The sequence below is a fragment of the Euprymna scolopes genome, chromosome 18 (genome assembly GCF_053919585.1).
Source record: "Euprymna scolopes isolate OS-2025 chromosome 18, ASM5391958v1, whole genome shotgun sequence".
NCBI classification, from domain to species: Eukaryota; Metazoa; Mollusca; class Cephalopoda; order Sepiida; family Sepiolidae; genus Euprymna; species Euprymna scolopes.
Window position 1 is genome coordinate 29382357 of NC_136499.1, and position 25223 is coordinate 29407579.

The window sequence follows — 25223 nt, forward strand, 5'->3', positions numbered from 1 at the left end:
ATTTCGCTGCTTATTGAATTAGTCAGGAGTATTTACGTCAAAAGAGCACAAGTGTAAGATTTCAGAGTGCATTTCATTAAAATACTTCTAAAATAAGCACAAGGATGCAACCATTGCAGCGATGGGACAGAGGTTGGAGTTTGATAGATAATGTGGGACCTATTAGGTTAGAGAATTCTTTTTGAACCTGTCTAGACTCTAGTAGTAGATGCACCAACCCAGATGTAGCAACAATTCTACATGAATGGATGAATGGTGGTTTTGTAAAGATATAAAATACTGTCAGATGCAAGTAATTTTCTAGCACAGTAGAGAGAGATTACTTTTGCAGCAACCTTGGCAATGCCTTCAATGTATTTGTTTCAATTCATGTTGCCTGTGAATGTTAAACTGAGGAGTTTGAATTTGGAGCATTCAAGTAGCATATTATCAGTCATGGTAATCGGTGGTCGAGAGGTTTATTGTTATTGCTAAAGGAAAGAAGCTTAGTCCTGGCAAATAAAATTTTTTTCAATTTTTTATCATAACTTACACTAAACAAATATATTTTAATTTAATAAAATTATATATCTTTAACATCTTACAAATTTAGAAATGTAAATTTATATTTTATTAAATGTTATGTTAATATACATGTAGATTTAGTCGGGATAGTTTTTTTTTGTTTTTTTTTAAAGGGGTTACCACATATCAAGACCTGGAGGGTACTCCAGGATAAGGGTTAATATGTGTATAGTTATTAGGATAGTTGCATAATAATCATTTGTAGCAGTAATTTGGTATAATTAGATTATTTATAAGAACTTGTTTAAGTTGGACTTTAAGATAATGATATTGTAGTTAACTGGAAAGCAGACCAGCGGAACAGAGTTCTACAGATTGGCAGTTCTAGGAAAGAAACTTTGTTCATGGAATCCATGTTTATTTAGGTTTAAGCACCGATAGAGAGTGGAGGGATTTATGGATAGTGATTTGGGCTAGATGAGTATTTTTTTTGTGAAGGATTGGCGAAGGGGGACCCCAGATTGGAGCTCAGTTGAACACTTGCCATGAAAATAGCGATGGACCAGGGACATGCTCGCAATGTCTTTTCTGTGGGGAAGAGGTTGCATAGAAGAGAAAAGGGCATCATCTACTAGATTATGAAGTATGTTTTGAACTGTCAAGGCAGAATAGGGTGCTTTCAACAGCTCCTACCCATGTGGCAACAGTATTCCATCCTAAGACATACTTGGCTCTTAAAAGGGCTTTTTCAGATTTCCTGTTTACTAAATGTTTTTAATATTTAAGAATTTTTTGTTGAGTATTTATAATTTGCATTATTTCAACGACTATCTTTGTCTTATTTTCATGTTTCAGCTGATGTAAGTGCTAAACTTCTTCATGAGCATCTGTTCAAACTTGAAACGTTTCTAAAAAAAAAGTCGAACTCTAGAATCAATGTGGAATTAATTGAACTCTTTGCTTAATTCATAGGAATTAGATTGTTCTCATTCTGTCGGAACTGAACTTTTATGCAGCAATTAAAGACATTGAATAACAATCTGTTCTAAGTGACAGTTTTCTAAAAACAAAAAAATGGGGGGGGGGGGTGATTTCTCATAAAACAGGCAAATCAAAGTGTTAAAGATTATTACAATTCTTAAATTCTAAGATAATTCCAAGAATGTCTGCACGTCATCAAAATTCTGATTAGGTGATTAAAAAAAACTTTTTTTCCACTCATTTATATTTCATAAAAAAGAGTTATTTTGTTTTGCTTAACATTTGTTAAGAATTTTAAATTTATTTAAAATTAGTTTTTGAATCAAAATATCTTTTCGAAAAATAAAAATCCTTTTTGGTGAACAGCATATATCATTCAGAATTTGAATAAACGTTAAACTACACCAATATCGAATTATTCAATGTGTGTAGATTGGCTTATATGTTTAATAGCAAATTAACCCTTTTGGGATTATTGCTAACATACAATACCTATCATAAAATTCGTTATATACAGTTACTTCAAGATAAGTTATTTCCAGAAATGAGGAAAAAAATTAGGTCTATATATTTCTCAACATTGTAAATTCCATGATCATGTTTAATGAATGCGATGTTGCTTTTAAATATTTTCTTGTTTTTATCTTTTTTATTTTACTGCATGTCAATCCTTGTTCAGTCATTTTATACCAAAAAACATTTTGTCTACATGGACAATTTGTATATTTGTTTTATGAATAAATTATATGTAAGAGGTTTTGTCTATTTTACAGCATAATCACACTGACACACCGGTTCTCATTTGATCACCGAGGTTAAGAATAATTTAGCCTGGTCAATACTAAAATGGGTAACCATTTGAGAATACCAGGTACTGTATGTGCTCTCTGCTTATCTCAGCATTGTTTCTAGTCATCCTCGACTTCTTGCCATTGAAATCAGGCAGTGCAGACTCGAGAAAGGTATAGTTGATTATTGTGTAACCTTTGCTTCACAAATTACACACGCACAGACACTGTTACAGAGGTATACATTGTCTCAAGACAAAACAGAGGCCTATTTTACACTATAAATAGGCTGAAATGTCCACAATACTTTCTCTAACCCATTTATTTTAGCTGTGTTTTTGTTTGCCTTTTTTTTTTTAACAGTATAACAGCCCTTAATCAGCAATGTTAATAGCCAATGGCAAAAAGGCTGAAATCTAGATGAATCTCTCAACATGGGAAGCTATGATCCTCCCCACTTGGGGAAAGTGGGATATCTAACTCTTTCTATACCGTCATCATGAATTATTTCAATTTTTACCCTTCACGGCAAAATTAAAATTTTCAGTTTTCAGAGAGAACTGTCAAAAGTAAAAATAGGTAAAGCAAAAGGTAAAAAGCAGAGAGAAAAAAAATGGGAAAATAGAAAGATGAAGTAAGGAAGAGGAAGAAATAAAACCCAACAAAATAAGGAACAAAAAAAAAAAAATAATAAAATAGGTAGGTAAGGCTATGATGATAGGTAAGACCCTGATTGCAATGGCTAAAAATCGAGGATGACTAGAAACAATGCCAGAAATCTGCTAATTTAGAAAAAAAAAAAAAATGTGGATGTAAGCAAAAAAAAAAAAAAAAAAAAAAAAAAGAAAAGAAAAATCACACACCTGCTTTATAAATGTTGAAACAATAGTTATTGTATGGTTAGCTGAACAAGCCATGTTTTTGCCTGATTGTGGTCTCTCTCAAAACAGTATTTGTGTAATGGTAAGCCAATCACCAAATTTTCATTGCATCAAGATGAAAACTAAAAACCCACCCATTCATTTTACTCATGTCATTTTTGTAATTAGCTTCATGCATTTATTTGAATAATAGCAAATTGATATTTATTATTCATAAACTGCATCATTATTATCATGTACAACTTGCCTATAAAAACTATATGGGGAATTTTTTTTTTTTTTTTTTTTTTAAATAAGCTTCTTCCCATTTTAACCTGTCATTCGTTTTCAACTCTTAGTTCGAGTGGAGTTTACAACAACTATGTAGTGCAATGTTAGATGCAATTGAATTCTGAGCTTCCATTAATTCGTTTTTCTAAAGATGCAGAGGAAAGACATGGTTAGGATTCGGTTTGTGCTATACATCTTGATGTAAGTTCGTTCTGACTTTGTTACTGAGGCTGAAGATGCCCAGACCAGAGCCAGTTTTGCGCTGCAACTGCCTGCAGTGGTATGAACATGTTGAACAAAACAATACAGATGTAAACTCATCTTAATTTGAACGTAACCGAGAAAATTGCAGTTCAAAGAAAACTTGGAATAATTTAGATGACCTCTAGCAATGACACATCAAAAACCGACATAACAGTGCTATGGACAAAACGCAATCCATATCTTATGGAAAAAAAATATGCTAAACGAGAGAGAAATGAGACTCGTCATCATAAAACTATTCAATATTAGATACTAGCAGTCACTATGGTAATTCCAGAATCTTAACATTTTTTTTCTGGAAATGGTTCCAGAGAATGCATTAAAGAAAGAAAATACTTCAAGGTCAATAACTACCCAACTATATGTTAGATGGATGTTTCTGGCCAAGAAAGCAGCAATTCTTCCACTTTGTCAAACTGTTGTTGTTGGTTTTTGTTTTACAGCATATCAACCCTTTTAGGTTATTTAATGCCAAATCCAGTGAAATCACTTGAAAAAAAAAAAAAAAAAAAAAAAATGTATTCTATTAAAAAAATTTTTTTCCAAATGGAAGAAAAAATTTTTAATAGAATACATTGGTTTTTTTCAAGTCCGTTTCTATTTAATCCATAGTTGGGACCCTAACAGGTACTACCACTCCAGGTCAGAGTGGACCTTGGAGAAATGGCAAAGGGTTGCTCTGCACTTCCCAAAGCCCGCAAGCTGGGGGCTCACCATCGAGCATAATTTAAGGTCATATCCAGGGCCTCCTTTGTCAGAAACATCACTCATGGAGCGAAAGAACTAAAAGACAATAAGCAAAAGTTCAAGTCTTCTTTCTGTAAAAATAATTGTGAGTTACATATTTTTCTAAATAAAAAATTTTACGTTCCTGAATTTTTAGATGAGGATTGGTTATTCGTATTATTTGGATTCTTCGGACTACTGTTCTCGTTTTAAGTGTTATTTTCACAACGTTTTGGTCGATGTAACCTCTGACCTTCTTCAGGTATCTTGTCGAACTCGTCGAACAGTATATATGACCGAAAAATACAATTGCGAATTACTTGGGCCTTTTACTCAGTCATGGTTGAGGGAAAAAGTGCATATGAAATAAATAGTTCTGCTCAAAATTCCATCCAGATTCCATGAGTTAGACAAGATACATGAATATGGTTGGAAGTTACATGAACTGAAACGTTAAAATCACACTCAAGATGAGAGCAGTAGTCCGATGAAACCAAATAAAAAAAACAAATGTTATAATTGGTCCACCGACTTAGTCAGATTTGGACCTTAGAATTCACCCGTATTCGTTTGCTCCCAAAATTCTCAATAACTACTCATTACATTTTTCTGAAAGGCAGTAAATGTAACATTCTCGGATTTTTTATAAAAATTTTGGCAATGTCACAAGGGGGTTAAAAGGGGTGAAAATGACCAAAAATAACACTTTTCAGGACATAAAATCTTTTCCAACCATTAGATTTTGCTGAAAATTACCCAAAAGCAAGATCACATGCTAGAAACGTAATATTTGACCGTGTGAAAATTCTGGTTGCATCCCCAGGGGTTCAACAGCAATCAAAATGGACAAAAATAGCACTTTGAGACATAGAATCTTTTCCGACCATTAGAAAATTACCCAAAAGCAAGATCATATGGATATACACATGGAAACATTTCACCCTGGGAAAATTCTGGGGATTGAGCCCTAGGGTATTTTAGGGATGAAAAACACCTTTTGGGCTAATTTTTATTTTTCTCCTAAAATTCAAGGCATCAGTCAGAGGACCATATAGATTTTGGCTTGTTATTTATTGTAACCATTTAAATGTTAATAAAATCTTTACTATAACATAACTAACTCAAATATCATTTGGTAAATAAAACTGTAGCAACAAAACTCGATGTATGAAGTTTTATTTGATTATTAGACAATTTTAAATTAATAAAATCTAAATTTTTAGCAAGTGTAATTCTATTTATTTTACCTTCTCTTATTTTGTCCTTTAGTTTCCACAATCCACGAGTGATGTTTCTGACAAAGGATGAAGAACTGCCGTTTTCTGGTTGGCGAGTTTTTCGCACTAAAGTAGTATTTTTATTTTTAGCTCCTTACATCAAGTGGTTTCATGCCTTGGCTGGATCGATTTCATATTCCATTAAAATAAATTTTAAAAACTAGCAACACCAGATATTTTTTTTTTAATTACTCCATTTTATTCCATCTTTGGTGATCAGATAATTTTTTTTAAACGAGTCGTGGCAGTTGATACTGTATGCACAAATGAAAGTGCACACATTTTACAGACAATAAATCAATTTCTGTAAATAAATTACAAGAAAATATTTCCTTTAATGATTCAGCTCTTTAATTATCAAAACACAGACAGTCCATTAAAAATATATCATTTTGAAAGTCAGATATTTAAAACGTAAATATTAATTACAATGCAAAACGATGTTTTAGTACACACACCTGACAGTATCCTGTATGTCTACAAAGATGCCAATTTGCATAAAGTATTATTGCTATATCTGGACTAGCGCATCTTCCATTAGTTTCTCACTCTTAGATAGGGCAAAAGCAAAAGTTTCAAATCTAATAGGTCCTGCACGATCAACCAACCTCCATCAACACAATCTGGCATCCATGTGCCCGTTTTATAAGTACTATAATGGAATATGTTCTGATTAACTCATAATACTTGTTCTCTCTTTAACGTACATACTCCTGATTAACCTGATTAGCAGCAAAATTCTGTAGAGGTCCCTAAATGCCAGAAAACTTTCTACTCTAATAGCTTCGTTCCATAAATCTAGACTTTGACATACCTCCCTCTTTCCTGTTTCTGACTGTACCAACGTGCAGAAATTTAAATGTAATCTGAACATATCTCTCTGCCCAACTCTCTACACAGCACCCCTGCAGGCATGGACTCCCAGTCCATATGGCAACATGCTTTGTTGGGGTGAATAAGAGTATATAAAAAATAAAGTGTGTGTGGGGGGGGGGAGATCTGTATCTATTATTTCCACAAAATTGAGGAAAACAAAAATCACAACCCTTAAAAGTAAATTGACCAGAAAGGATCAGAGACTTTCACACAAAATGCTAAACATTTATCCACAATATAAAAAATATGTGTAAATAGGACTATGGATAATGATAAAACAAAGTTAATAAACAGGATGTTCTATTGCAAAGCAATATGCAAATTAGTTAACATTATGCTGATCACATGTTCTGTATATTAAAAAGCTAATGTTTTGTTTTGAATATGGTGTTTCAATCTTACTGACAATGTAATAAATGGCCTAACTTTATAGAAATTACCCAAGAACTCACTCTCCAGCCCATCTGTTAGTAACTTATAGGCTCCAAAACTACTTTAACTAAATAAGGTATGATGACCCGGTGTGTCATACTCGGGGGGAAAAAATGTCAAAATGTCAATTGCTGCTTTTTGTTTGTTTGTTAGGAATCCAATGACAGAGGTTTAAGTTAGAGGTGGAGATAACCCAGCTGATAGACATTGTGATCTTTGGGTAGTTCTTTCTATATCTCACCGATGTATAATACTTGACTGCGACTTTAGCTAAATCTTAAGACACACTCTGCAGTTCCTGTAAATTATGTCAGCTGTCCAAATGATTTAAATATTTAAACTCTATGTGATGCCCTGATCAGAGTTAGTCAAGAGTTATTCCTGTTACTACTATACTACTACTACTACTACTGCCCCCGCTGTGACTAAAACTACTTGATGGGATCAAATTAAATATGGTATCATGGCCAAGCATGTTATAATAGAGGAAAAGGTGAAAACTTTGTTGTTTTCTCAACCTTAAAAAGAACATATTGCTACCGTGATAAGGGTCATGTTGATAGGGGAAGGGAGGCAAGATGTTTGATCACACTAAATTTCTGCATGTTGGTGCAGTTAGGGAAACAGGGTGCAAGGAGGGAATTCCAAAGGAAAGCGGTTCAAGTTATTGAAGTAGAAAATCTTCTGACATCTAGGGACCTTTACTATTAAAAACAAATACTTACCAGATCTAATGCTATGTTAGAAGTCCAAATTTTATTTTAGATATGAGCTATGTCATAGAGAATCAAAATTACATGATTGGTTTCCATAATACTAAGAGTAATTTTGTAATTACTACTACTACTACTATTAATAATAATAAAAACATTTACAGAGTCCAAAACTATTTGGCAGCAATGTGCTAAATTGAGCATGAAGCATCCTTGGAATGCCGGATGTGTTATGAGAGAGTCAAAAATAGAATATTACATCATTTTTTGGGTAGAATTGAACCAAATTTGTCAAAAAGTTCCTGGGATGCTGGATGTAATAACATTAAGAATTCTAATTGATGAAATAAATCCCCAATAGCCCCTTCCATAGGAGATGAAAAAAGTTGCTATTTAGGACAAGTTGTTATTTATAAGCAGGAAATCAACAAATATATGTCAATAGTTTCTATTTTAACACCCCCATCCTATCCCCTCTTGTTGGATTTGTTTGTTTGTTTTTAAAACAGGATTGCCGATTTCATTTCCTCATATGAACCTACATTCAACTCACATAAAGTCTCAGTTTTTTATATCAATTATTTACTCCACTTAAATATCCTTTTTTAATGCAAATGTCAAACTTACCTTTTTTAAAACATTGATTTCCAATTTGATTTCATCTTCTTCGTCCTGTTAAAATAAAGAACAACAAATTAAATTTGGGGAAAAAGTATACACTGACGAATTTAGTATAAGGTTAAAAAGAATCAAATTTTAGATTTTCAACACATTTACAGCAAATAAATATTTAAGGTACCCAAAAGGTTTCATATGTGCACCAGGATTAAGTTTTAAACAGAATTTTTATTACTAAAGGCAGATTGAAGTAAGACATTTTAGACAAGTTCCAAACATTTTCTTTAAGAGGTTCTATTTGTTGGTTTGTCAATTATGTTTGTTTGAAATACCATTTCTGTCCATCAGTTACGCTTAAGTTTGAAATACCATTTTAGATGTGTCCACTCATCTTAATTGAAATAACATTCGTTTCTAAACACAGATTGATAATAGCAGAGTAACACCTAAATGGGATCAAGATGGACTTTAAAATATTGCACTGAAAACAGAAAAGGAGGTTATTTCAAAAATAATTTCTACGGTGATATTTTAACAACTTCATCAAATACAATGCATACAAATAATGAATGAAAACAAAAGTATACAAGTTTAAAGAAAAAAATTTTTTACAAGAATTTCAGATATTGACATTTATATTTTCAATCAAGTTGGTTTGCTTGTTTGTGTACAGCCTAGTGTTAATATCGCTGGACCGATAGTCAAACTTGATCAAAATATCAGCCATGGTCTAACTTAAAACTAATTTTGGAACATATGTCAATGATCAAGGTCATATAAAAAATGACAGTGACACTTTTCACAGTAACTTTGGTTCTGTTCATTGTTAAGACTCACTACTTGGTCCATGAAGTCACATAACTTATATAACCTTGACTTTGAATTGACAGAATTTCAACCTTCAATTTTTCCAAATTTGCTGGATAGATCTGATGCTCTTTGATGACATTAACCAACATGTAAGAATTCAACAGGATCAGAAATGATTTTTGAGTTGTCAATGCTTGCATAGCATAACTTGGAGAACACTATATACGATGGAGAAATAAGGTCCAGATGCTATATTGCCAGGCAGTGTCAGGACTAACTTTTCTTCTATGATCATAGGATCATGGCCAAATTTGGATGTACCAAATAGCGCTGCGTACTTGTACTAACGCTCTTCAGCATAATGTTTTTGACAGTGCTACTTGATGCATTCAATGCAAAAGATCCCGGAGGAAGTATCAACTACCAGATGGCTAATTGTTCAACTTAAAACAACTTAATGCTGTTACAGGATTAAAACCACCATCATAATAAACCTTTAGTTTGCTGATGACTGTGCCCTCAATGCCATCACAGAGCCAAACATGCAATATATTGTTGATAGTCTTTCTAAGGCAGGCGACAATTTTGGTCTAACTATTAATCTAAAGAAAACCAAAGTAATATATCAGCCTTCTCTTGGAAAAAGGTATGTTGAGCCTCAGATCTCAATTTGTGGAACCAACCTAAAAGCTGTGGACAAGTTCACTTACTTGGGCAGTATTCTGTCAAGGGCAGTACACATAGACGATGAAGTCGATTGCAGGATAGCTAAGGCTAGTATTGCCTTTGGACATTACAGAACCACTGTGTGAGAGCGTAGAGGAATTCAGCTGCAGACCAAACTCCAAGTATACCGAGTTGTGATTCCTACCATCCTCATGTATGCTTGTGAAACTTGGACTGTATCTGCCAAACATGCCAAGAAACTGAACCATTTCCATATGACCTGCCTCCCTAGATTTTTAAAAATCAAATGGCAAGAAAAGATAGCAGACACTAAGGTTCTAACCTGGTCAAACCTTCCATCAGTACACACCATGTTATAGCAGTGCCAGGTACGTTGGGCAGGTCATATATCCCATATGCCCGATTCAAGGCTCCCAAAAAAGCTCCTTGATGGTGAACTGTCCAAAGGAAAAAGACCCACAGGAGGACAGCAGAAATGATTCAAGGACAATCTGAAGGTCTCTCTCAAACAGTTCGGTTTGTATTCTAACTTATGGGAAAAACTAACCCAAGATAGATGTTCCTGGCATGCCACAACTCATAAAGGAGCTACAATTGCTGAATCCAAATGCAAGAGAAAACATGACGTTAGAAAAGACAGAGCAATCAACATCTGATACAGAATTATCCCACAGGTATCCAACATGCAGGAAATACTTCAGAGCTCATATCGGTCTAACAAGCCATCTTCGAACTCGCAGAACACTTGCAGGATCACAGTCATCTTCACAAGTAAGCGACGAACATCATCTTCTAAGTAATAAAACAAATTTTAAATAAATTTCTCAAATTGAACATTTATGAAAATCAAATATATTTATAGATGGTTAAAATGGCCATTAATTTTTCTCCATCTTCAATACTAGTCCAGTCTAATAATACTAAATATAAAGTTAACTAAGTGATGCTAAGACAAACATTTGAAAAACTGAAAAGAAAAACTGAAATCACCAGAAGAATAAAAAGAGACCACTACAAAAAGGAACAAGTTAATAAAACTAGGATATTGAAAGTGAATGTAAATGCTGTCGTCACTGTTGGATTTGTATTATTAAACTAGGCCAAGTGTTCAGGAGAGTTGAAGAAAAATACAATAACTATAGTTTATTTATGCCTACTTCAACTAAAAAATAAAGTTATTTCCATGTGAAGATTAATAAAATGATATTAATGTACATATAAACATTTCAATAAGTTATGTTTTTATTAGGTTGGTGCAAAATTAATGTCGTTTTTTGACATATATGTATATATATATATCCGACAAAAAAAAAAAAAAAAAAAAAAATTTTTTTTGCACCAACCTAATATTTTATTTTTATATATATATCTCAAGAAAACTGGGGTTTCATGAGGAGCCCCAATCAAGTTTACAGAAATATGGACTCTTCCATCATTGGTTCTGTAGACCAAGATATTTTTTTTTAATTGATGGAATCTAAAAAATAGAGATGAATATCTGTTTCTGGAATCTTCAACATTTTCAAACGAGTAAACAATTGAACTTGTCTTAATGGTTAAAAGAGATTGGCAATCAAACTATTGGGGAGGGGGTAGTATATTTGAGAAGGTGAGCACTACTCAAAACTCACAAGTCAGGTTACATAATCAAAATTGGGAAATAAAATCGAAGCATTAAAAAAAGGACATTCAGATATGCATTTAGAGTGATGGTAATTGTTCAAAGATATGCCTCTCTTGCTCACCTAAATTTTAACCTAAACCATTAAGTGATAAATTTCAGGCCTCACAGGGTATATTTACAGCAACTATACATGTTCAAAGGGAAAGGGGGTATATGGGAGACGACTTTTGAGTGCTAAGTAGTGTTGGGACGATTAATTAGATTTTTTTAAAAATTTAAAAATTTTAAAAAAATTTAAAAATAAAAAACATTTTGGAGTATTGGAATCGGAAAAATTTGTGTATTTTCCAATGCCAAAAACAATTTCCTTAATTTTTTATTTGACCTTGTTTGAAACAAAATCTTCCACTACTGGTAATAATAATAAAATAAATAGTTATTGATTTTAAACTTCTAGTAAAGCTAAAATCTATAGACCACCCCCATAAGTATGTTTTTTTTTTTTTTTAATATTTGAGAAAATATATGCACATTCAACATGTATTTTTACGGTAATCAAGGGAAAAATAGCAACTTAATATTGAAACATTTAGAGGTTTATAAAGAATCGGAATTGGGGAAAATAATGGAATCGTCCCATCACTAAGGCTGCAAAAAATTATTACAGATAAACATGTATATACAGATCAGAATCGGTAAAGGCATGGGTAAGAATTGCAGGTAGGGAACACAAAGGGTGTTGATTCAGGAAAGAAAAGTCTATATGTACTTGAATCAGTAAGTTGAGAAAGGATAGATTCATTCAATTAAGTGGAGGTGACTCAGGATAGGGAGATACTAGATGAACCTACTCTGCGTTGCTCAGGATACAGTAAAATCATTTTGTTTTTTGTTTTTTATTATTTGTTTGCACATATTTTTTAAACTTATAATGAAAAAATAAAAATTTAGTTGTAAAGTAGACAACTCCTATAATATTCTTCAATTTAAAATACAAATTATCTCTTTACATTATTTAAGTTATGCTTCGGAATGAAGACATTGTTTATTAAGTGTCACCTGATGTTTTCAACATTGAAATTTATGTTCTTATATTTTATCTATTTCTTTCCATGGCAGGCCTTCTTCGAATGAAAAGATACATTTCTTAACAGGTTTTTTGTATTATTATTATTATTATTATTATTACATGGCTCACTTTTTATTAGTGACCATTTCTCCGGTCTTCTTTCAAGTTAGCTTGAAAATTTGGTCACCATAGTGGTGGTAGTACATGTGAGGTTTGGGGCCGTGTCATACCAAACGATGGAAATCCAAGTTTTTTTGCATCTTTTCCCTCTAGCTCAATTTGGCGGTTTATTGTCTGAACTTTTGGAGGTTTGGTGATGCGGATTTGTAACTGGCTGCTGCTATGCTTGAAAAAGACAACCATTTTAAAAGTATTCCGAAGGGTTAAAAAAATATTTTTTATAATTGAATAAGCAATTTGTTTTCAAGAGATTAATCACAGAATAAGAAATACAATTGCGCTTGTTTAATCATGCAAAATATATGGCATAATCACGTTGACACTGGTTCCTGCTGGATCACCGAAGTTAAGCAACTTTGAACCTGGTCAGTACTAAGTGGGTGACCATTTGGGACTTCCAAGTGCTGTATGTGCTCTCTGCCTATCTCGGCATTGTTTCCAGTCGGCCTGGACTTCTCCTTGCCACTGGACGCAAACAGTGGGCACTGAATCGGCACCGATTCAGGAGAGGTCTGGTTAGAGATTGCGCAACCCTTGCCTCACAATTACATGTGCAGCTGCCCCTACAAGGAGTATCCTTTGTCTTTCGAGATTAAACGGAGGCATCAGATCAGAATCATACAAAACTTTCTTTATAAGTATGCTCTATTTTCGAAACATGTTTACAAAAAAAAAAAAATCCACACACGAGTTTAGACTTATTACTAGATAAATTGGTATATATCCATTCCAATAACACTGAATACCAAAATTAGAACTGGTGTATATAATAAAATGAAATATAATAAAATATATGTATAATTATTTAATAAATATTTAATTATTATTCACATAAGTTTCATACTTGTGGAGATGCGTTTCGTTTTCTTTTATTTTTTGTGTGGTGGTGGGGGGGGGGGCTTATATTGACAAGTCAATCTTTGTGACCTCTTTAGAGCCAATTGAATAGTCAGGACTGAAGATATCACATAAATAAAATTCTTGCGCACATAAAATTTCCATCTTTACCTTTTCTTAAACTCTTCCTCTACATTTTTTCTGAAGTCAAGAGGCATTAGGTACATTACCTTCAGTTTTCAACATTAAAACACAGAAACATAGATCAAAAGAAGGAGGCGTTCAAAGAACTATTCCGGACATACACTAATGTATTCAAATATAACAGATTACAACACACCCGATTTTCTAGCTAGAGATCAAAACTAAAAATGAAAAAAAAAAAAAAAAAAGTGAAAGCCATGCAATGTCAGTGACAAGTTCAGGAAAATTGCCAAACATTACCTTTTTTTTTCCTCCCAACTTTTGAACCACAAATATACATAACCTATTATTAAATCACAACTATTAAATTATTTTCAACTAATATTATCTAATATATAAAAGGCAAAATGTGTGTATGTGTGTGTTTGTATATTTCAGACATAAACACGCACATACAGACAGACACATCAAAACAAAATCGGTATCATTTTAAAGCTCGGTCTCTTGGACGACAAATATCGTAAAATTGGCCCAAAACATTAATTCTTTCACCCTCAACTGGGCCGTTTTTTTTTACAAGGAAAGGTCGGTTTTTTCGTCAACATTTTCGCAAGCCATCGTCTCCTTTCAATTGACTACCCTTAATTCTAACGCTCACGATTTGCGGGTTATCCAAAAATTGACCAAAAAGATTAATTCTTTGACCATCAACTGGTCTGTGTTTTTGCAAGGAGGGGTCAGCTTTTGTGTAAACATTTTTACAAAGTTATTCACGTCTCACGATCTCCATGTAGATTTAAAAACACATTGTTTCAAAGGCCCGTGATGTCACAAGTGCGCCGTGGCCAAGTCGATTAACATGTTTTTTTGTTTGTTTTTTTTTCACCTCCTTTTCCTCTTTCGCGTTACAGATTCGAGCCTGGCTACTGTGGCTATTTTTTTTTTTTTTGCAGCACGGCCACTTGCTATTAATTTAGTTTCTTTTATGGCTGGGGGTTTTTGTTGCTCAATATCCTAACTGTACTATCTCTCCACACTCGGACAACGCCAAGTACCTATGCTAGTGTAGTCTAAATTCTTAAAGTAATTATCTGTGATACTACAGTTTATTATAAACTGCACAAGTTAGGGAATAATTGCCCAAGAAGTACATAAAACATAAGGAACAACTAAGTATAAAAACAGTGCACAAACTATGAATCAGACACAAATACTTTACACTGGTAAACTAAAAACTAAGTTTAATAAATAAGATGGTGACAACAAACACAACGAAGAAAAAGAAAACGAAGATAAAATGACTAAGACTAAATACTTGTGGTTAGATTTAGAAGCCGACATTAATATTGTCAATGGTAGTAAGAGGTTGCAGTCATCGGAAGTGGTTATGTTTTATAATACATAACTGTGTGAGGATATCTAGGATTGAAATGCAATTGCATTTGTACAACCATTCAACAGAATTATTACAATACTTGATTATATAGTGAGCACTATTGAAATAGATAATGAAAATCTTCCCTAAAACATAGTTTGATATATAATTTTATATAAAAACTAGTATGGATACCTGGCGTTGCCAGGGGCCACATGAAATTCTGTTTGGACACACATGCTATACTGAGGATATTGAGCAGTTTTTCATTATTATATGTCAACTCTATCATGGGCAATGTCGATACCCCCCACTTAAAAACGGATAAAAACATGAAAATGTAATCGCCCCCCCCCCCTGAAAAAAAAAGTGCATGACAACCCCCCCCCCCCCTCCACCAGACATTTTGGCAGAAGGGATACGAAGAGAAGCTATTCTCTGAATACTGAGTACTTTTTGTTGTCCATCTGCTGGAGCCCCCCCCCCCAAAAAAAAAACAAAATCAATCAAAACTTTTCTTTCAATCAAAATCGCAGGGAGTGGATGTGCGACCACAAAAAAAGAAAGTCACAATGTCTGGCTTTAACATGAAGCACGAAAGAGGGGAAGAAGACAAAAACTTACAAACGCTTTTGCTCACCCAACCACAAGTGCTTATGACATTGCAAAATAAACGTTTCATACATAGCTTTAGTTTGATACGCATATGTGACTTACAAAAAAAAGCAACGCAAAAAAGGACCTCTCCCTCCAAAAAAGTAATCCATTTGACCACAACAGAATGAATCTTTTTTTTTTTTCTAATTTTCACATATTATACTGGTCAATAAATTTGTTGTTTGCGTTTTTTCAGTTGATTTAGGGTGAATCTGATGTGAAAGTTGCCATCTTGAACGGTCCTTAGATCCGTCAGTGCATTAGAGAATCAGAGTTAAAAAAACTCCATGAACGGAGTGGAACTGGAAGCGTGGAAGGCATGTGTTCTGTTTTCTTGGCAACAATAATGCCAGGAATTATGCAGAACTTGTCAACAATACGCTGACTGCTTTCAGAAATCTGGACTGCAGCACGAGCATCAAGATGCACTATTTTCACCTATAGACCGGTTTCCTGAGAACCTGGGTTCAATGAGTGACGGGCAGGGAAAGAGATTCCATTAGGACATGAAAGAAATGGAGACCAGGTATCAGGGTCGCTAACTACTGTTGGACTCTGAAGAGAAACCTCCCTGCCGCTAAGCATTCCAGTAGTTTGAAGAAATGGAAGTTCAAGACCCGAAGTTTGAACAATGGTGACGCAACATGCAATTTATGTTTACTTACCTTCATCAATGTCCACCATTCAGTTTACAGTCATCGAGGCTTCCATCAGGTAATTAATATATAATGTTGGACAAACATTTTTTTTTAAACCTTCAGATGATGTAGGATGATGTTTATTGACAAAAATGGGCTGATAATGCCATAAAAATATAATCAATTTTGTCACATGATCTGATTTATTTTCAAATAAACTTGGCACACAAACCCGACCTGATAGAGAGAAACGAATGCTATTTCTCTGTTCAGCAATGCCAAAATATCCTAAATCACTATTAAAAATCTAGACAACATTTACAAAGTAAAAAATTGTTGTCCAGTGCTATGCATTCAGGGCATTGCTCTTTCAGATGGTACCGGTTTCGACCTGGTCAGATGCGGATAACAAAAGTTTTTAGAAGACATAGAAACGCGCACACTAACACAGACGACTCCTTTATATAATAGGCTAGCATGTATACCTGGTGTTACCCGGGTGGACATGAAGTTCGGTTTGAACACAGCTGCTATATTAAGGATATTGAGCTCTTTCATTGATACCCACCCCCACAAAAATAGAACCTCCCAATCAGATATTTCAGCAGAAGGGATACGAAGAGAATCCTCTCCCTAAAAAAAAATAAATATATGAATCAAAACAATTTTTCTTTCAATCAAAACAGCAGCAAGTGCGTGCGATCAGAAAAAAAAAAAAGAAAATGAGCAGCCGCAGCTAGGTTTGAACCTGAAACGCGAAAAAGGAAAAGGGAAAAAAAAGGCTAACGCACTAGTTGTCAAGGCCACAACGACCTATGTCGTCATGATGCTGCAAAAGAACGTTTTTAAATATATTTTCAGTTTGCTATGTGTGCATAACTTGCGAAAATCACGAGGCGAAAAGTGATCCCTCTTGCAAGAAATCATCCAGTTGACCGCCACAGAATTGATCTTTTTTTTTTTCTAATTTTCACTTATTATGCATCCGAGGCATCGTTCTTTCAGAGGACACCAGTTTTGACCAGATCCAATGTGGCTGACGTTTGAGATTTATATAATAGATAATGCTTCATTATTTTTATCCCTTACCCAATACAGATAAGTACTTCAGATTAATTGATGAATTCATGTCATGAACAAATGCTTTCATTACATCCATCTCCATATAATCTAAACTTCAGTGCATAAAAATAAAGTTAAAGTTGTGAAGTTGATAACCAAAGTCAAGATTAAAATGAAGCATATGTTAGAAAATATTCAAGAAATAGTTTTAATTCATTTCTTCATTATAGCCAATGAACATTACACAAAGGAAGACGTTTGAAAATTGTCTTCATTTTATTTTATTTTGTTTTGTTTACTTTCTAGTAATAAAATCAGTTAATATGTTCTCTTATCAGTGAAACTCGCAGAAAATTTATCTTTATTTCAGTAACAGTAGACACTTCTGGAATTGTTGGCCTTCGTTCAATTGCTTCTATGGAAGATTGTTCGGTCTACATCTCACTTAAAAAAAAAAAAAAAAAATGAACCTCACAAAATGGAGTGGTTCCTACAGATCAAGTGTGGCATGTGTATATTTTTCTACAGGACATATGTGACATGTATCAAGAGTAATGATCCACTTTTCCAGCAAACTGTACAACGGACTGACGTAAAATTTTCATTTTAGATCTGCACCGAGTCAATCCCAGAAACTTCCCAATGTAAGGAACAGGGCATTCATTTTGACTGGAGAAAAACAAGGATTCAGGCGTTTGTGTGGATTATAATTAAAAACTAAATCAACCATCAAGCACAGATGCTAGGCATAAGGATGATAGTTTTCTGTAAACAGGCAAATGAGGATTAGAAATTTATTTTTGTAAAACTTTGGACATTTTTTGGAACAAAATTTTAACGATAGGTATTAGACATCAATTAATATATTCCCTAGATTTCAGTTTTTTCAAAAATTTGTTTGGAAGAGATAATACTGACAACCTTCCATTTAAAAATTTAAATATTTTCGATTAACATAGAAAACTGAACTATAGCTATTTAAGTAAAATCACAAATTTCAATTTCTTCAATCTTTATAAACTTAAACTGCAAATTTTATATATTTTTCAAAATCGTTTAATGCATTTTAATCAAAATTGAAATTAAGATTTTAGATTTAGTAATATATATATATATATATATATATTTATATATATATATATATATATTACACATACACCCAAAACCTCTGGTCTTGATGGAGGGGAGACAAAAATTTGCTAGTATGGTTTTAAATGATTTGAAATAACAGCAAGAGGAGACTTGATTCTAAATATTTCTCATATGTTATTTTTATTTTTATTTTTTTTTATTATTATTACATTTTCACCCCAAACAAGGCACATTGCCACTTTGATGTGGAGAGTTGGCCAGCAAGACGTCTCCCCTCTTTTGAAAATAGGGTACGATTATGAATATCTCCAGTCTCAAATAAGCTTTATTTATACACTGTGAAATTTACTTTATGTATGAAAACCAAAGAGGGGAGATATAACGTATGAGAAATATTTGGAATCATGTCTCCCCTTGCTGTTATTTCGGATCATTTGAAACCATAGCAGCAAGTTTTCGTCTCCTTTCTATCAAGGCCGGAAGTTTTGGGGAAATATCAGATATTTTGTCATTCAAATGCAAAACTAAGAAAACAAATGACTACGATTGAAGTATTGGTAAACGCACAGTATCTTTCCACCGATGAAAAATCCTTTAAAATTACCACGATTATAGGTTTTTGAGAGTGCTGAAAACGAAAATTACAGTAAAAAAGATGAATTTTATTTATTAGCAGAATATCCATTTCAAGTTAACAGCTCTATTTAGGTAAACTTATCTCCAAGTTTTCATTTTGTATTTTCCTGCTTGTGAAACTAAGATTCCATTTTTTTTTTTTTTTTTACATGGAGTTCACCACTTATCAAGGCCCAATGGCCACTCAAGGATAAGGGTTATTGTGTGTACAGTAATCAAAGGGATAGTGTAGCAATAGTATTGGAGAAATTGTGAGGTGTCATTACTTGGGGGGGAGGTCATCAGGATTTGTTTGTGTTGGACTTGAAGACATCCAGGAAGTCGGGAGGGAAACAGGCAAGCGGAACAGAGTTCCACAGGCGTGCAGTTCTAAGAAGGAAGCTTTGTTCATGGTATCTACGTTTTGATTTAGGCACAGATAGGGAGTGGGGAAAATTATTGACGGTGGTTTCAGCTAGTCGAGTGTTTTTTGAAAAAGATTGGCGAGGGGGGACCAGAGGAGCTCAGACGAGCAACTGCCATGGAAATAACGATAGAACAATGACAGGCTCACTACGTCTCTTCTGTGAGAAAGAGGTTGCAGGGTAGAGAAAAGGGCACCCCCCCACCAAGCCACGGAGTCTATTTTGTACTCTATCAAGGAAAGATAGGCTGTTTTTAGCAGCCCCCGCCCAGATGTGGCAGCAGTACTTCATCTTTGGACGTACTTGGCTCTTATATAGATAGAGAATTGCATCATTAGTGAGATATCTTCTGGAGTGGTAGAAGGATCCCACTATTTTCCCAGCAACCTTGGCCACAGACTTGATGTATGTGTTCCATTTAAGATCAGGTGTAAAGGTCAAACCCAGGAGCTTATCAAAGCCTGGGGCCTCCCTTAGACGAAAGCCATCCATTTCAATTGATGCCAGATGGGGATCAGAACGTTTATGATGTAGAGATAGGAGCTTGGTCTTAGATGCATTAAAGGTAACCAGCCACCTCTTTCCCCACTGTACCATGCACTCAAGATCAGAGGAGAGTGAATCAGAGAGAACATCATCATTTACAGCCTTTGATGTGTTGCCATAGATGGTCGTGTCATCAGCATAGATGCCAACGAAAGATTTAAGTATGTGTTTTGGGAGATCATTGATGTAGATCAGGAAGAGAGTTGGGCCCAGTATGAACCCCCGAGGGACTCCAGCATTAATACTGTGGGCCTCTGATTTCTGCCCATCAACCACTACTCTTATGAGCCTATCTGAGAGAAATGACTTAGTGATAGAGAAAACATTTCCAGTTATACCATAGCTGGAAATCTTGTGTAGTAGGCCTTTATGCCAAATCTTATCGAAGGCCTTTGATATGTCGAGAGCAATTGCCCTAGAAATGAGGCCTTTGTCGAGAGATTCACTAATCCTATGAGATATAACCGTTAGCACATCTGCTGTAGATCTAGCAGAGCGGAAACCATATTGCGTGTCGCTAAGAAGGTTATTTCTGCTGAGGTGGTTGACTACTTCTCTATTTATTGTGGATTCCAGCAACTTACTCATGACACACAGGAGACTTATTGGTCTGTACTGAAAGGGGGATGACTTATCTCCTGAATTCTTAAATACAGGGCATACTGATGAGTTTGGTTTTACCTTTTTCGAGTATCAATAAACCTGGATCTAAAATATACCATGCCTCACAATCTTAATTGTTAATAGTTTAATCTGACCACCAGAGGTTTGCACGTGTTTCTATGAAAATGTACCACCGGAGATAGCGCACACGCACACAAGTTATTATTTTGGAGGTGTATGTTGAGCAAAAAAAAAAAAAAAAAAAAAAAAAGTGGTCAATTTTTTTTATTTTTTTTAACTTTGCCCCCTATTTGACCCCTTAACATTTATTTTGGGCTCAAATCAAGTTATTAAGTTAGATCCATGTCCAAGGAACCTATATCTAAAATTTCAAGTGCTTAGACCCAAAATTGTCGGAGGAGTTTGGTAGGGTTCTCAAAAGTAAAATCGTTGAACTTTGACCCCTTAAAAGTCAAATTTCTGGCCAAAAATCGATCAAAGATTTTCCCAAATCTCAGTACCCTGTATATCAAATTTCGAGTTTATAGACTTAAAATTGACAGTTATTGTGTAGGGAAATGTACACAGACACATTCACTTATATATATATATATATATACAAACACATGCATACATACACAATAAATCACTTAAATTAAATATATTTTCTGATGAAAAAGATCTTTGAAAATCCATTGATTAAGGATTTTTCATTATAATTTGCTTGAATTTAATGGATCAATAAATATTGTAATTTATTCAATTTTATTTTCAATTTTGCCTATTTCTTTAATTGCTCTATTAAGTATATTGAGCTTTTTATTATGTTGGTAGGTTCCAATTCTAAGATAATATATTTACCGTTGTAATTGTATTTTATATTTACATATACATACACAAAACCGTCTAAAAAAAAATTTAAAAAAAAAAAAAAAAAAAAAAACTAGTTGAGATACGATTCTGAAACTAAGCCGGATAAAAACTACAGACTACATATAATGGACTGAATATCTTGGTTAAGATAGAGATTCAAGACAAAAATTATTTTTAAACACTTTTCTGCAGTTTCACTGTTTATCCATTTTTCAGAATGGTTTTAATTGTAATACATTTGAATAAAAACTGCAGTAAAGTGTCCAATATATGCATACACAACCACTAAGTAAAATATGATAATTTCTCCATGTTTGTATCTGCACTTTTTTCTATCGGGCTATTGCGTTAAATGCCAACAAGTCTCATATTATCAATAAATGACTTATCAATGCCATAGCTAATTTGGTTAAGTGCACAGATATTAGCATCGATAGTAAGCATATACAATATTTATTTTATTTGGCATTTACTCATTTAGTGTGGTGATGTCCTTTTGTCTCAAGAGACAATGGCTACCTTCTAAAGGGAGTGTTTATTAAATAAGGAGTTTATAGTGAAGAAAGGGTTGCACACTTAATTGAGCAAGACAACCAGCTGGGTTCGTTCACTTCACCAGACGTTCCCACCAAGGAGAAAAAGGAAAACAAATTTTTAAAATATTTTTTTAAATTATAATTAGCACCAAATGTTGTAAATTCATTCAAAGAAATAATTTATGAATCTTTACACAACACCACTATTTATTTAAAAAAAAAAAAAAAAAAAAAAAAAAAAAAAAGGGCATTCTCTTATTGTTTTTAAATAATTGAATTTTACACTTAAAATTCAATTCTACAAGTTTTTTTTTTAATTCTGTAAAAAACAAATAACTTGTTTTATATTTTCACATTTGATTTTGACAAATTTCTCATTTTTTTACTATTACATGATTTCTAAAATTAGAAAATTCCTCAAAATAGAAAAATAGTTGCTGTTATTCTTAGCTAGTGTAACCTAATTCAGAAAGGAAACGATATGGCTGAAATCTAATGCTACTATTAAAGTAACAATTTTACATAAAAAAGATAAATAAAATTACTGGCTATCAAAATTCTAAGAACGCATTATTAAAAAAAAAAACATCAAAAAATTATTTAAAATGTCTTTTTTAAATACAGTACGATTGTTAAGTACTGATCTTCAATTTTGTTATACAAAAAAGAGAATGCATTGTTATTGAAAAAACAAAAAATTATTTTAAAAATTCATTTGTTTAATACAGTGCAATTCTTAAGTACTGATCTTCAATTTTGCTATATAAAAAAAGAGTACTTATTATGCAATATTTATATAATCAGAATGACGGATTAAAGATAACCTTTTAAAAAATATATATGACTTTTCTTTATACAGATTTACTAAACCGAATACTGAAAGATCATCTGAAGACAGCCAGAAGAAACTCCAAGTTAAGGAACAAATATATAAGTTAAAATGATTGTTTCTTCCTTCCTGTATAAATAGACCCTAGCTGTGATCTAAGATATAAAATACCCCTCCCAATTTTTTTGTTTAAATATGTACATATTTTTTTTTCAGAGAAGTTTAAATTTCTTAAAAAATGTATTTCCAGTAATTAAAAAAATTAAAAAAATAATAATAAAGACATAGCAATTGGATGGCATGACTCCTGCTTTAATAAGCTTTGTGAGAATGTGAGTGTCTATTTTATATAATGAACATCAAAAATGGTCAATAAATGGTTCTTAAAACAGGAAAAGTAAGACCAATTTACATATCTGGTGACCTTTTACTCCTTTCTGTTTTGCTAAATCTTAACTGATAATTATCCTGAGATATTGATAAAAAAGTGTTTTTTAATTGTTTAAATCTAAAAAAAAAAAAACAATTTTGATCAGGTATCTTTATATTCCTATTTGAACATTTTTTTTTTCTTCCTCCATACTTGATAAAATTCTCATGGTTTATGTTTCAGGCCATTTTCCTTATCTGGGTTAATGCCATTTTTGCAACGTTTCGACTGTTCAGCATTGAGCTTTTTTTTGAATATCCTTTATCATAGTTGGTAACTGTTATAACCGAACCTTTTATTTAATCTAATGGTGTAGATAAAAAAAAAGTACAACAGTCAAAACGTTGTGCAAATGTCAGCATCTGAGACGAAGAAAACAGTCAGGAACCTTTAAATAATGTAACAAACAATACCTCAAAATGTGCGCATGTAGGATTGATCTAATCAATACTGTTTCAGAACATGGTCATTTACACACGAAAATTATTGGAAACGGAATGTGCCCACAATTTTCCTCGGCTATGTGTAAAATAGAAGCTTACATTAAATTAATTGTATACCATAGGCATCATTAAATAACAAAAATGAGGTTGATGTGTTGGTGAACATAAACACAACTTTTTTTTAGTTGACACCATTGAGATCCCCACTTATAATGGGAGTTTAGCTATTTAACAGAATTTTTTTTTTTGTAAGTTTTTTTTTTTTTTTTTAATTTCCGGGGGGGGGGGCATCCACAGACAGACTGTTTCACAACTCTTCAATGCAGCTAGACTAGCAGCTACCTCAAGCCAGGATTAAAACCATTTGACGCTATCGAAAAAATGGGGAGAAAAAAAAAGTGGGGGGGGGGGAATCCAGACTATAAAAGTTGCAAGCTCTCTAAGAAAGAGGGATAAAAATGGAGAAGTCGTATTTCAAACTTTTTGGAAACTCGTTCAAAAATTAGAGCTTGCAACTTTTAGTCTTTTCTTTTTTAAGAACTCAATTTTTTTTTTTTTTTCTATAGCGTCGAATGGTTCAGGGTCACCTGACGAAGTCTCATTGACAGAAACAGATGCCTGTTTGTAGCGACCAAATGTAACTGTTTACCTTCGAATAAATAATCAATATTTTGCTCTTGTTATCAAGCACTATCTAAAAATCTTGTTGTATTCATTAGTCCCTACTTTTCAATATCTCAAGCCTGGAGATGTTTATATATATATATATATATATATATATATATATATATATATATATATACAGACCGTACTTTGGGATAATTGCGTTAAATCTGAGGGTAATTGTGTCAACTACAAAAAAGTTCTCTTTATATGCGTGGTTGCCAAAAGAGCACTTGCTAGTTGGCGCAATTACCCCAAAGTACGATAGAGATATATATACATATATATAACTACTTTATGAACAGAACTACACAAGAACTCTTATTCACTCCAGGGCAACAGCGGAGATACCTGCTAGCTAAATACTTTGTCTAAGTTCGAAACGCTGACAACTGCTAATCCTAAAGAGATCTTGTTACTTTGACAATGTCATTTTTGGCATTCAATAGTGTAACAAGACACGTCCCTCCTATTTAGAATAGAATTCGAGTTTTTATTAAGTGTCACAAGTATTACTAATCATCATATATATTCACCTGAATTGTTTCTTTCAACATGACAAAATAAACCAAGAAAGGCTCGATGAAAACAAAAAAGAAGAATGCAGGAAGTCAAAACAAATGAGTCAATTGTAGGTATGTGGTCTCAAAAGGAAATGGGGAAATGACAATCCTAGAACAAACAGAAATGGAGCTAACCACCAATAGGAAAAATAGATATTAGTTGAGATATAACATTCAACTAAACAATGGGTT

At 33.3% G+C, this 25223-nt stretch overlaps 1 protein-coding gene across 34 annotated transcripts in view; it reads right to left on the reverse strand.

Moving 5' to 3' along the window:
• The window catches only part of LOC145297554 (serine/threonine-protein kinase mig-15-like), a 1203941-nt gene that overhangs the window by 1046350 nt on the left and 132368 nt on the right, over window positions 1-25223 (reverse strand). For all 34 annotated transcript variants that reach the window (XM_080143552.1, XM_080143554.1, XM_080143544.1 and 31 more), the window contains exon 4: window positions 8340-8384. In XM_080143552.1, the coding sequence (XP_079999678.1) occupies window positions 8340-8384 (45 nt within the window). The remainder of the gene's footprint in view (window positions 1-8339; window positions 8385-25223) is intronic.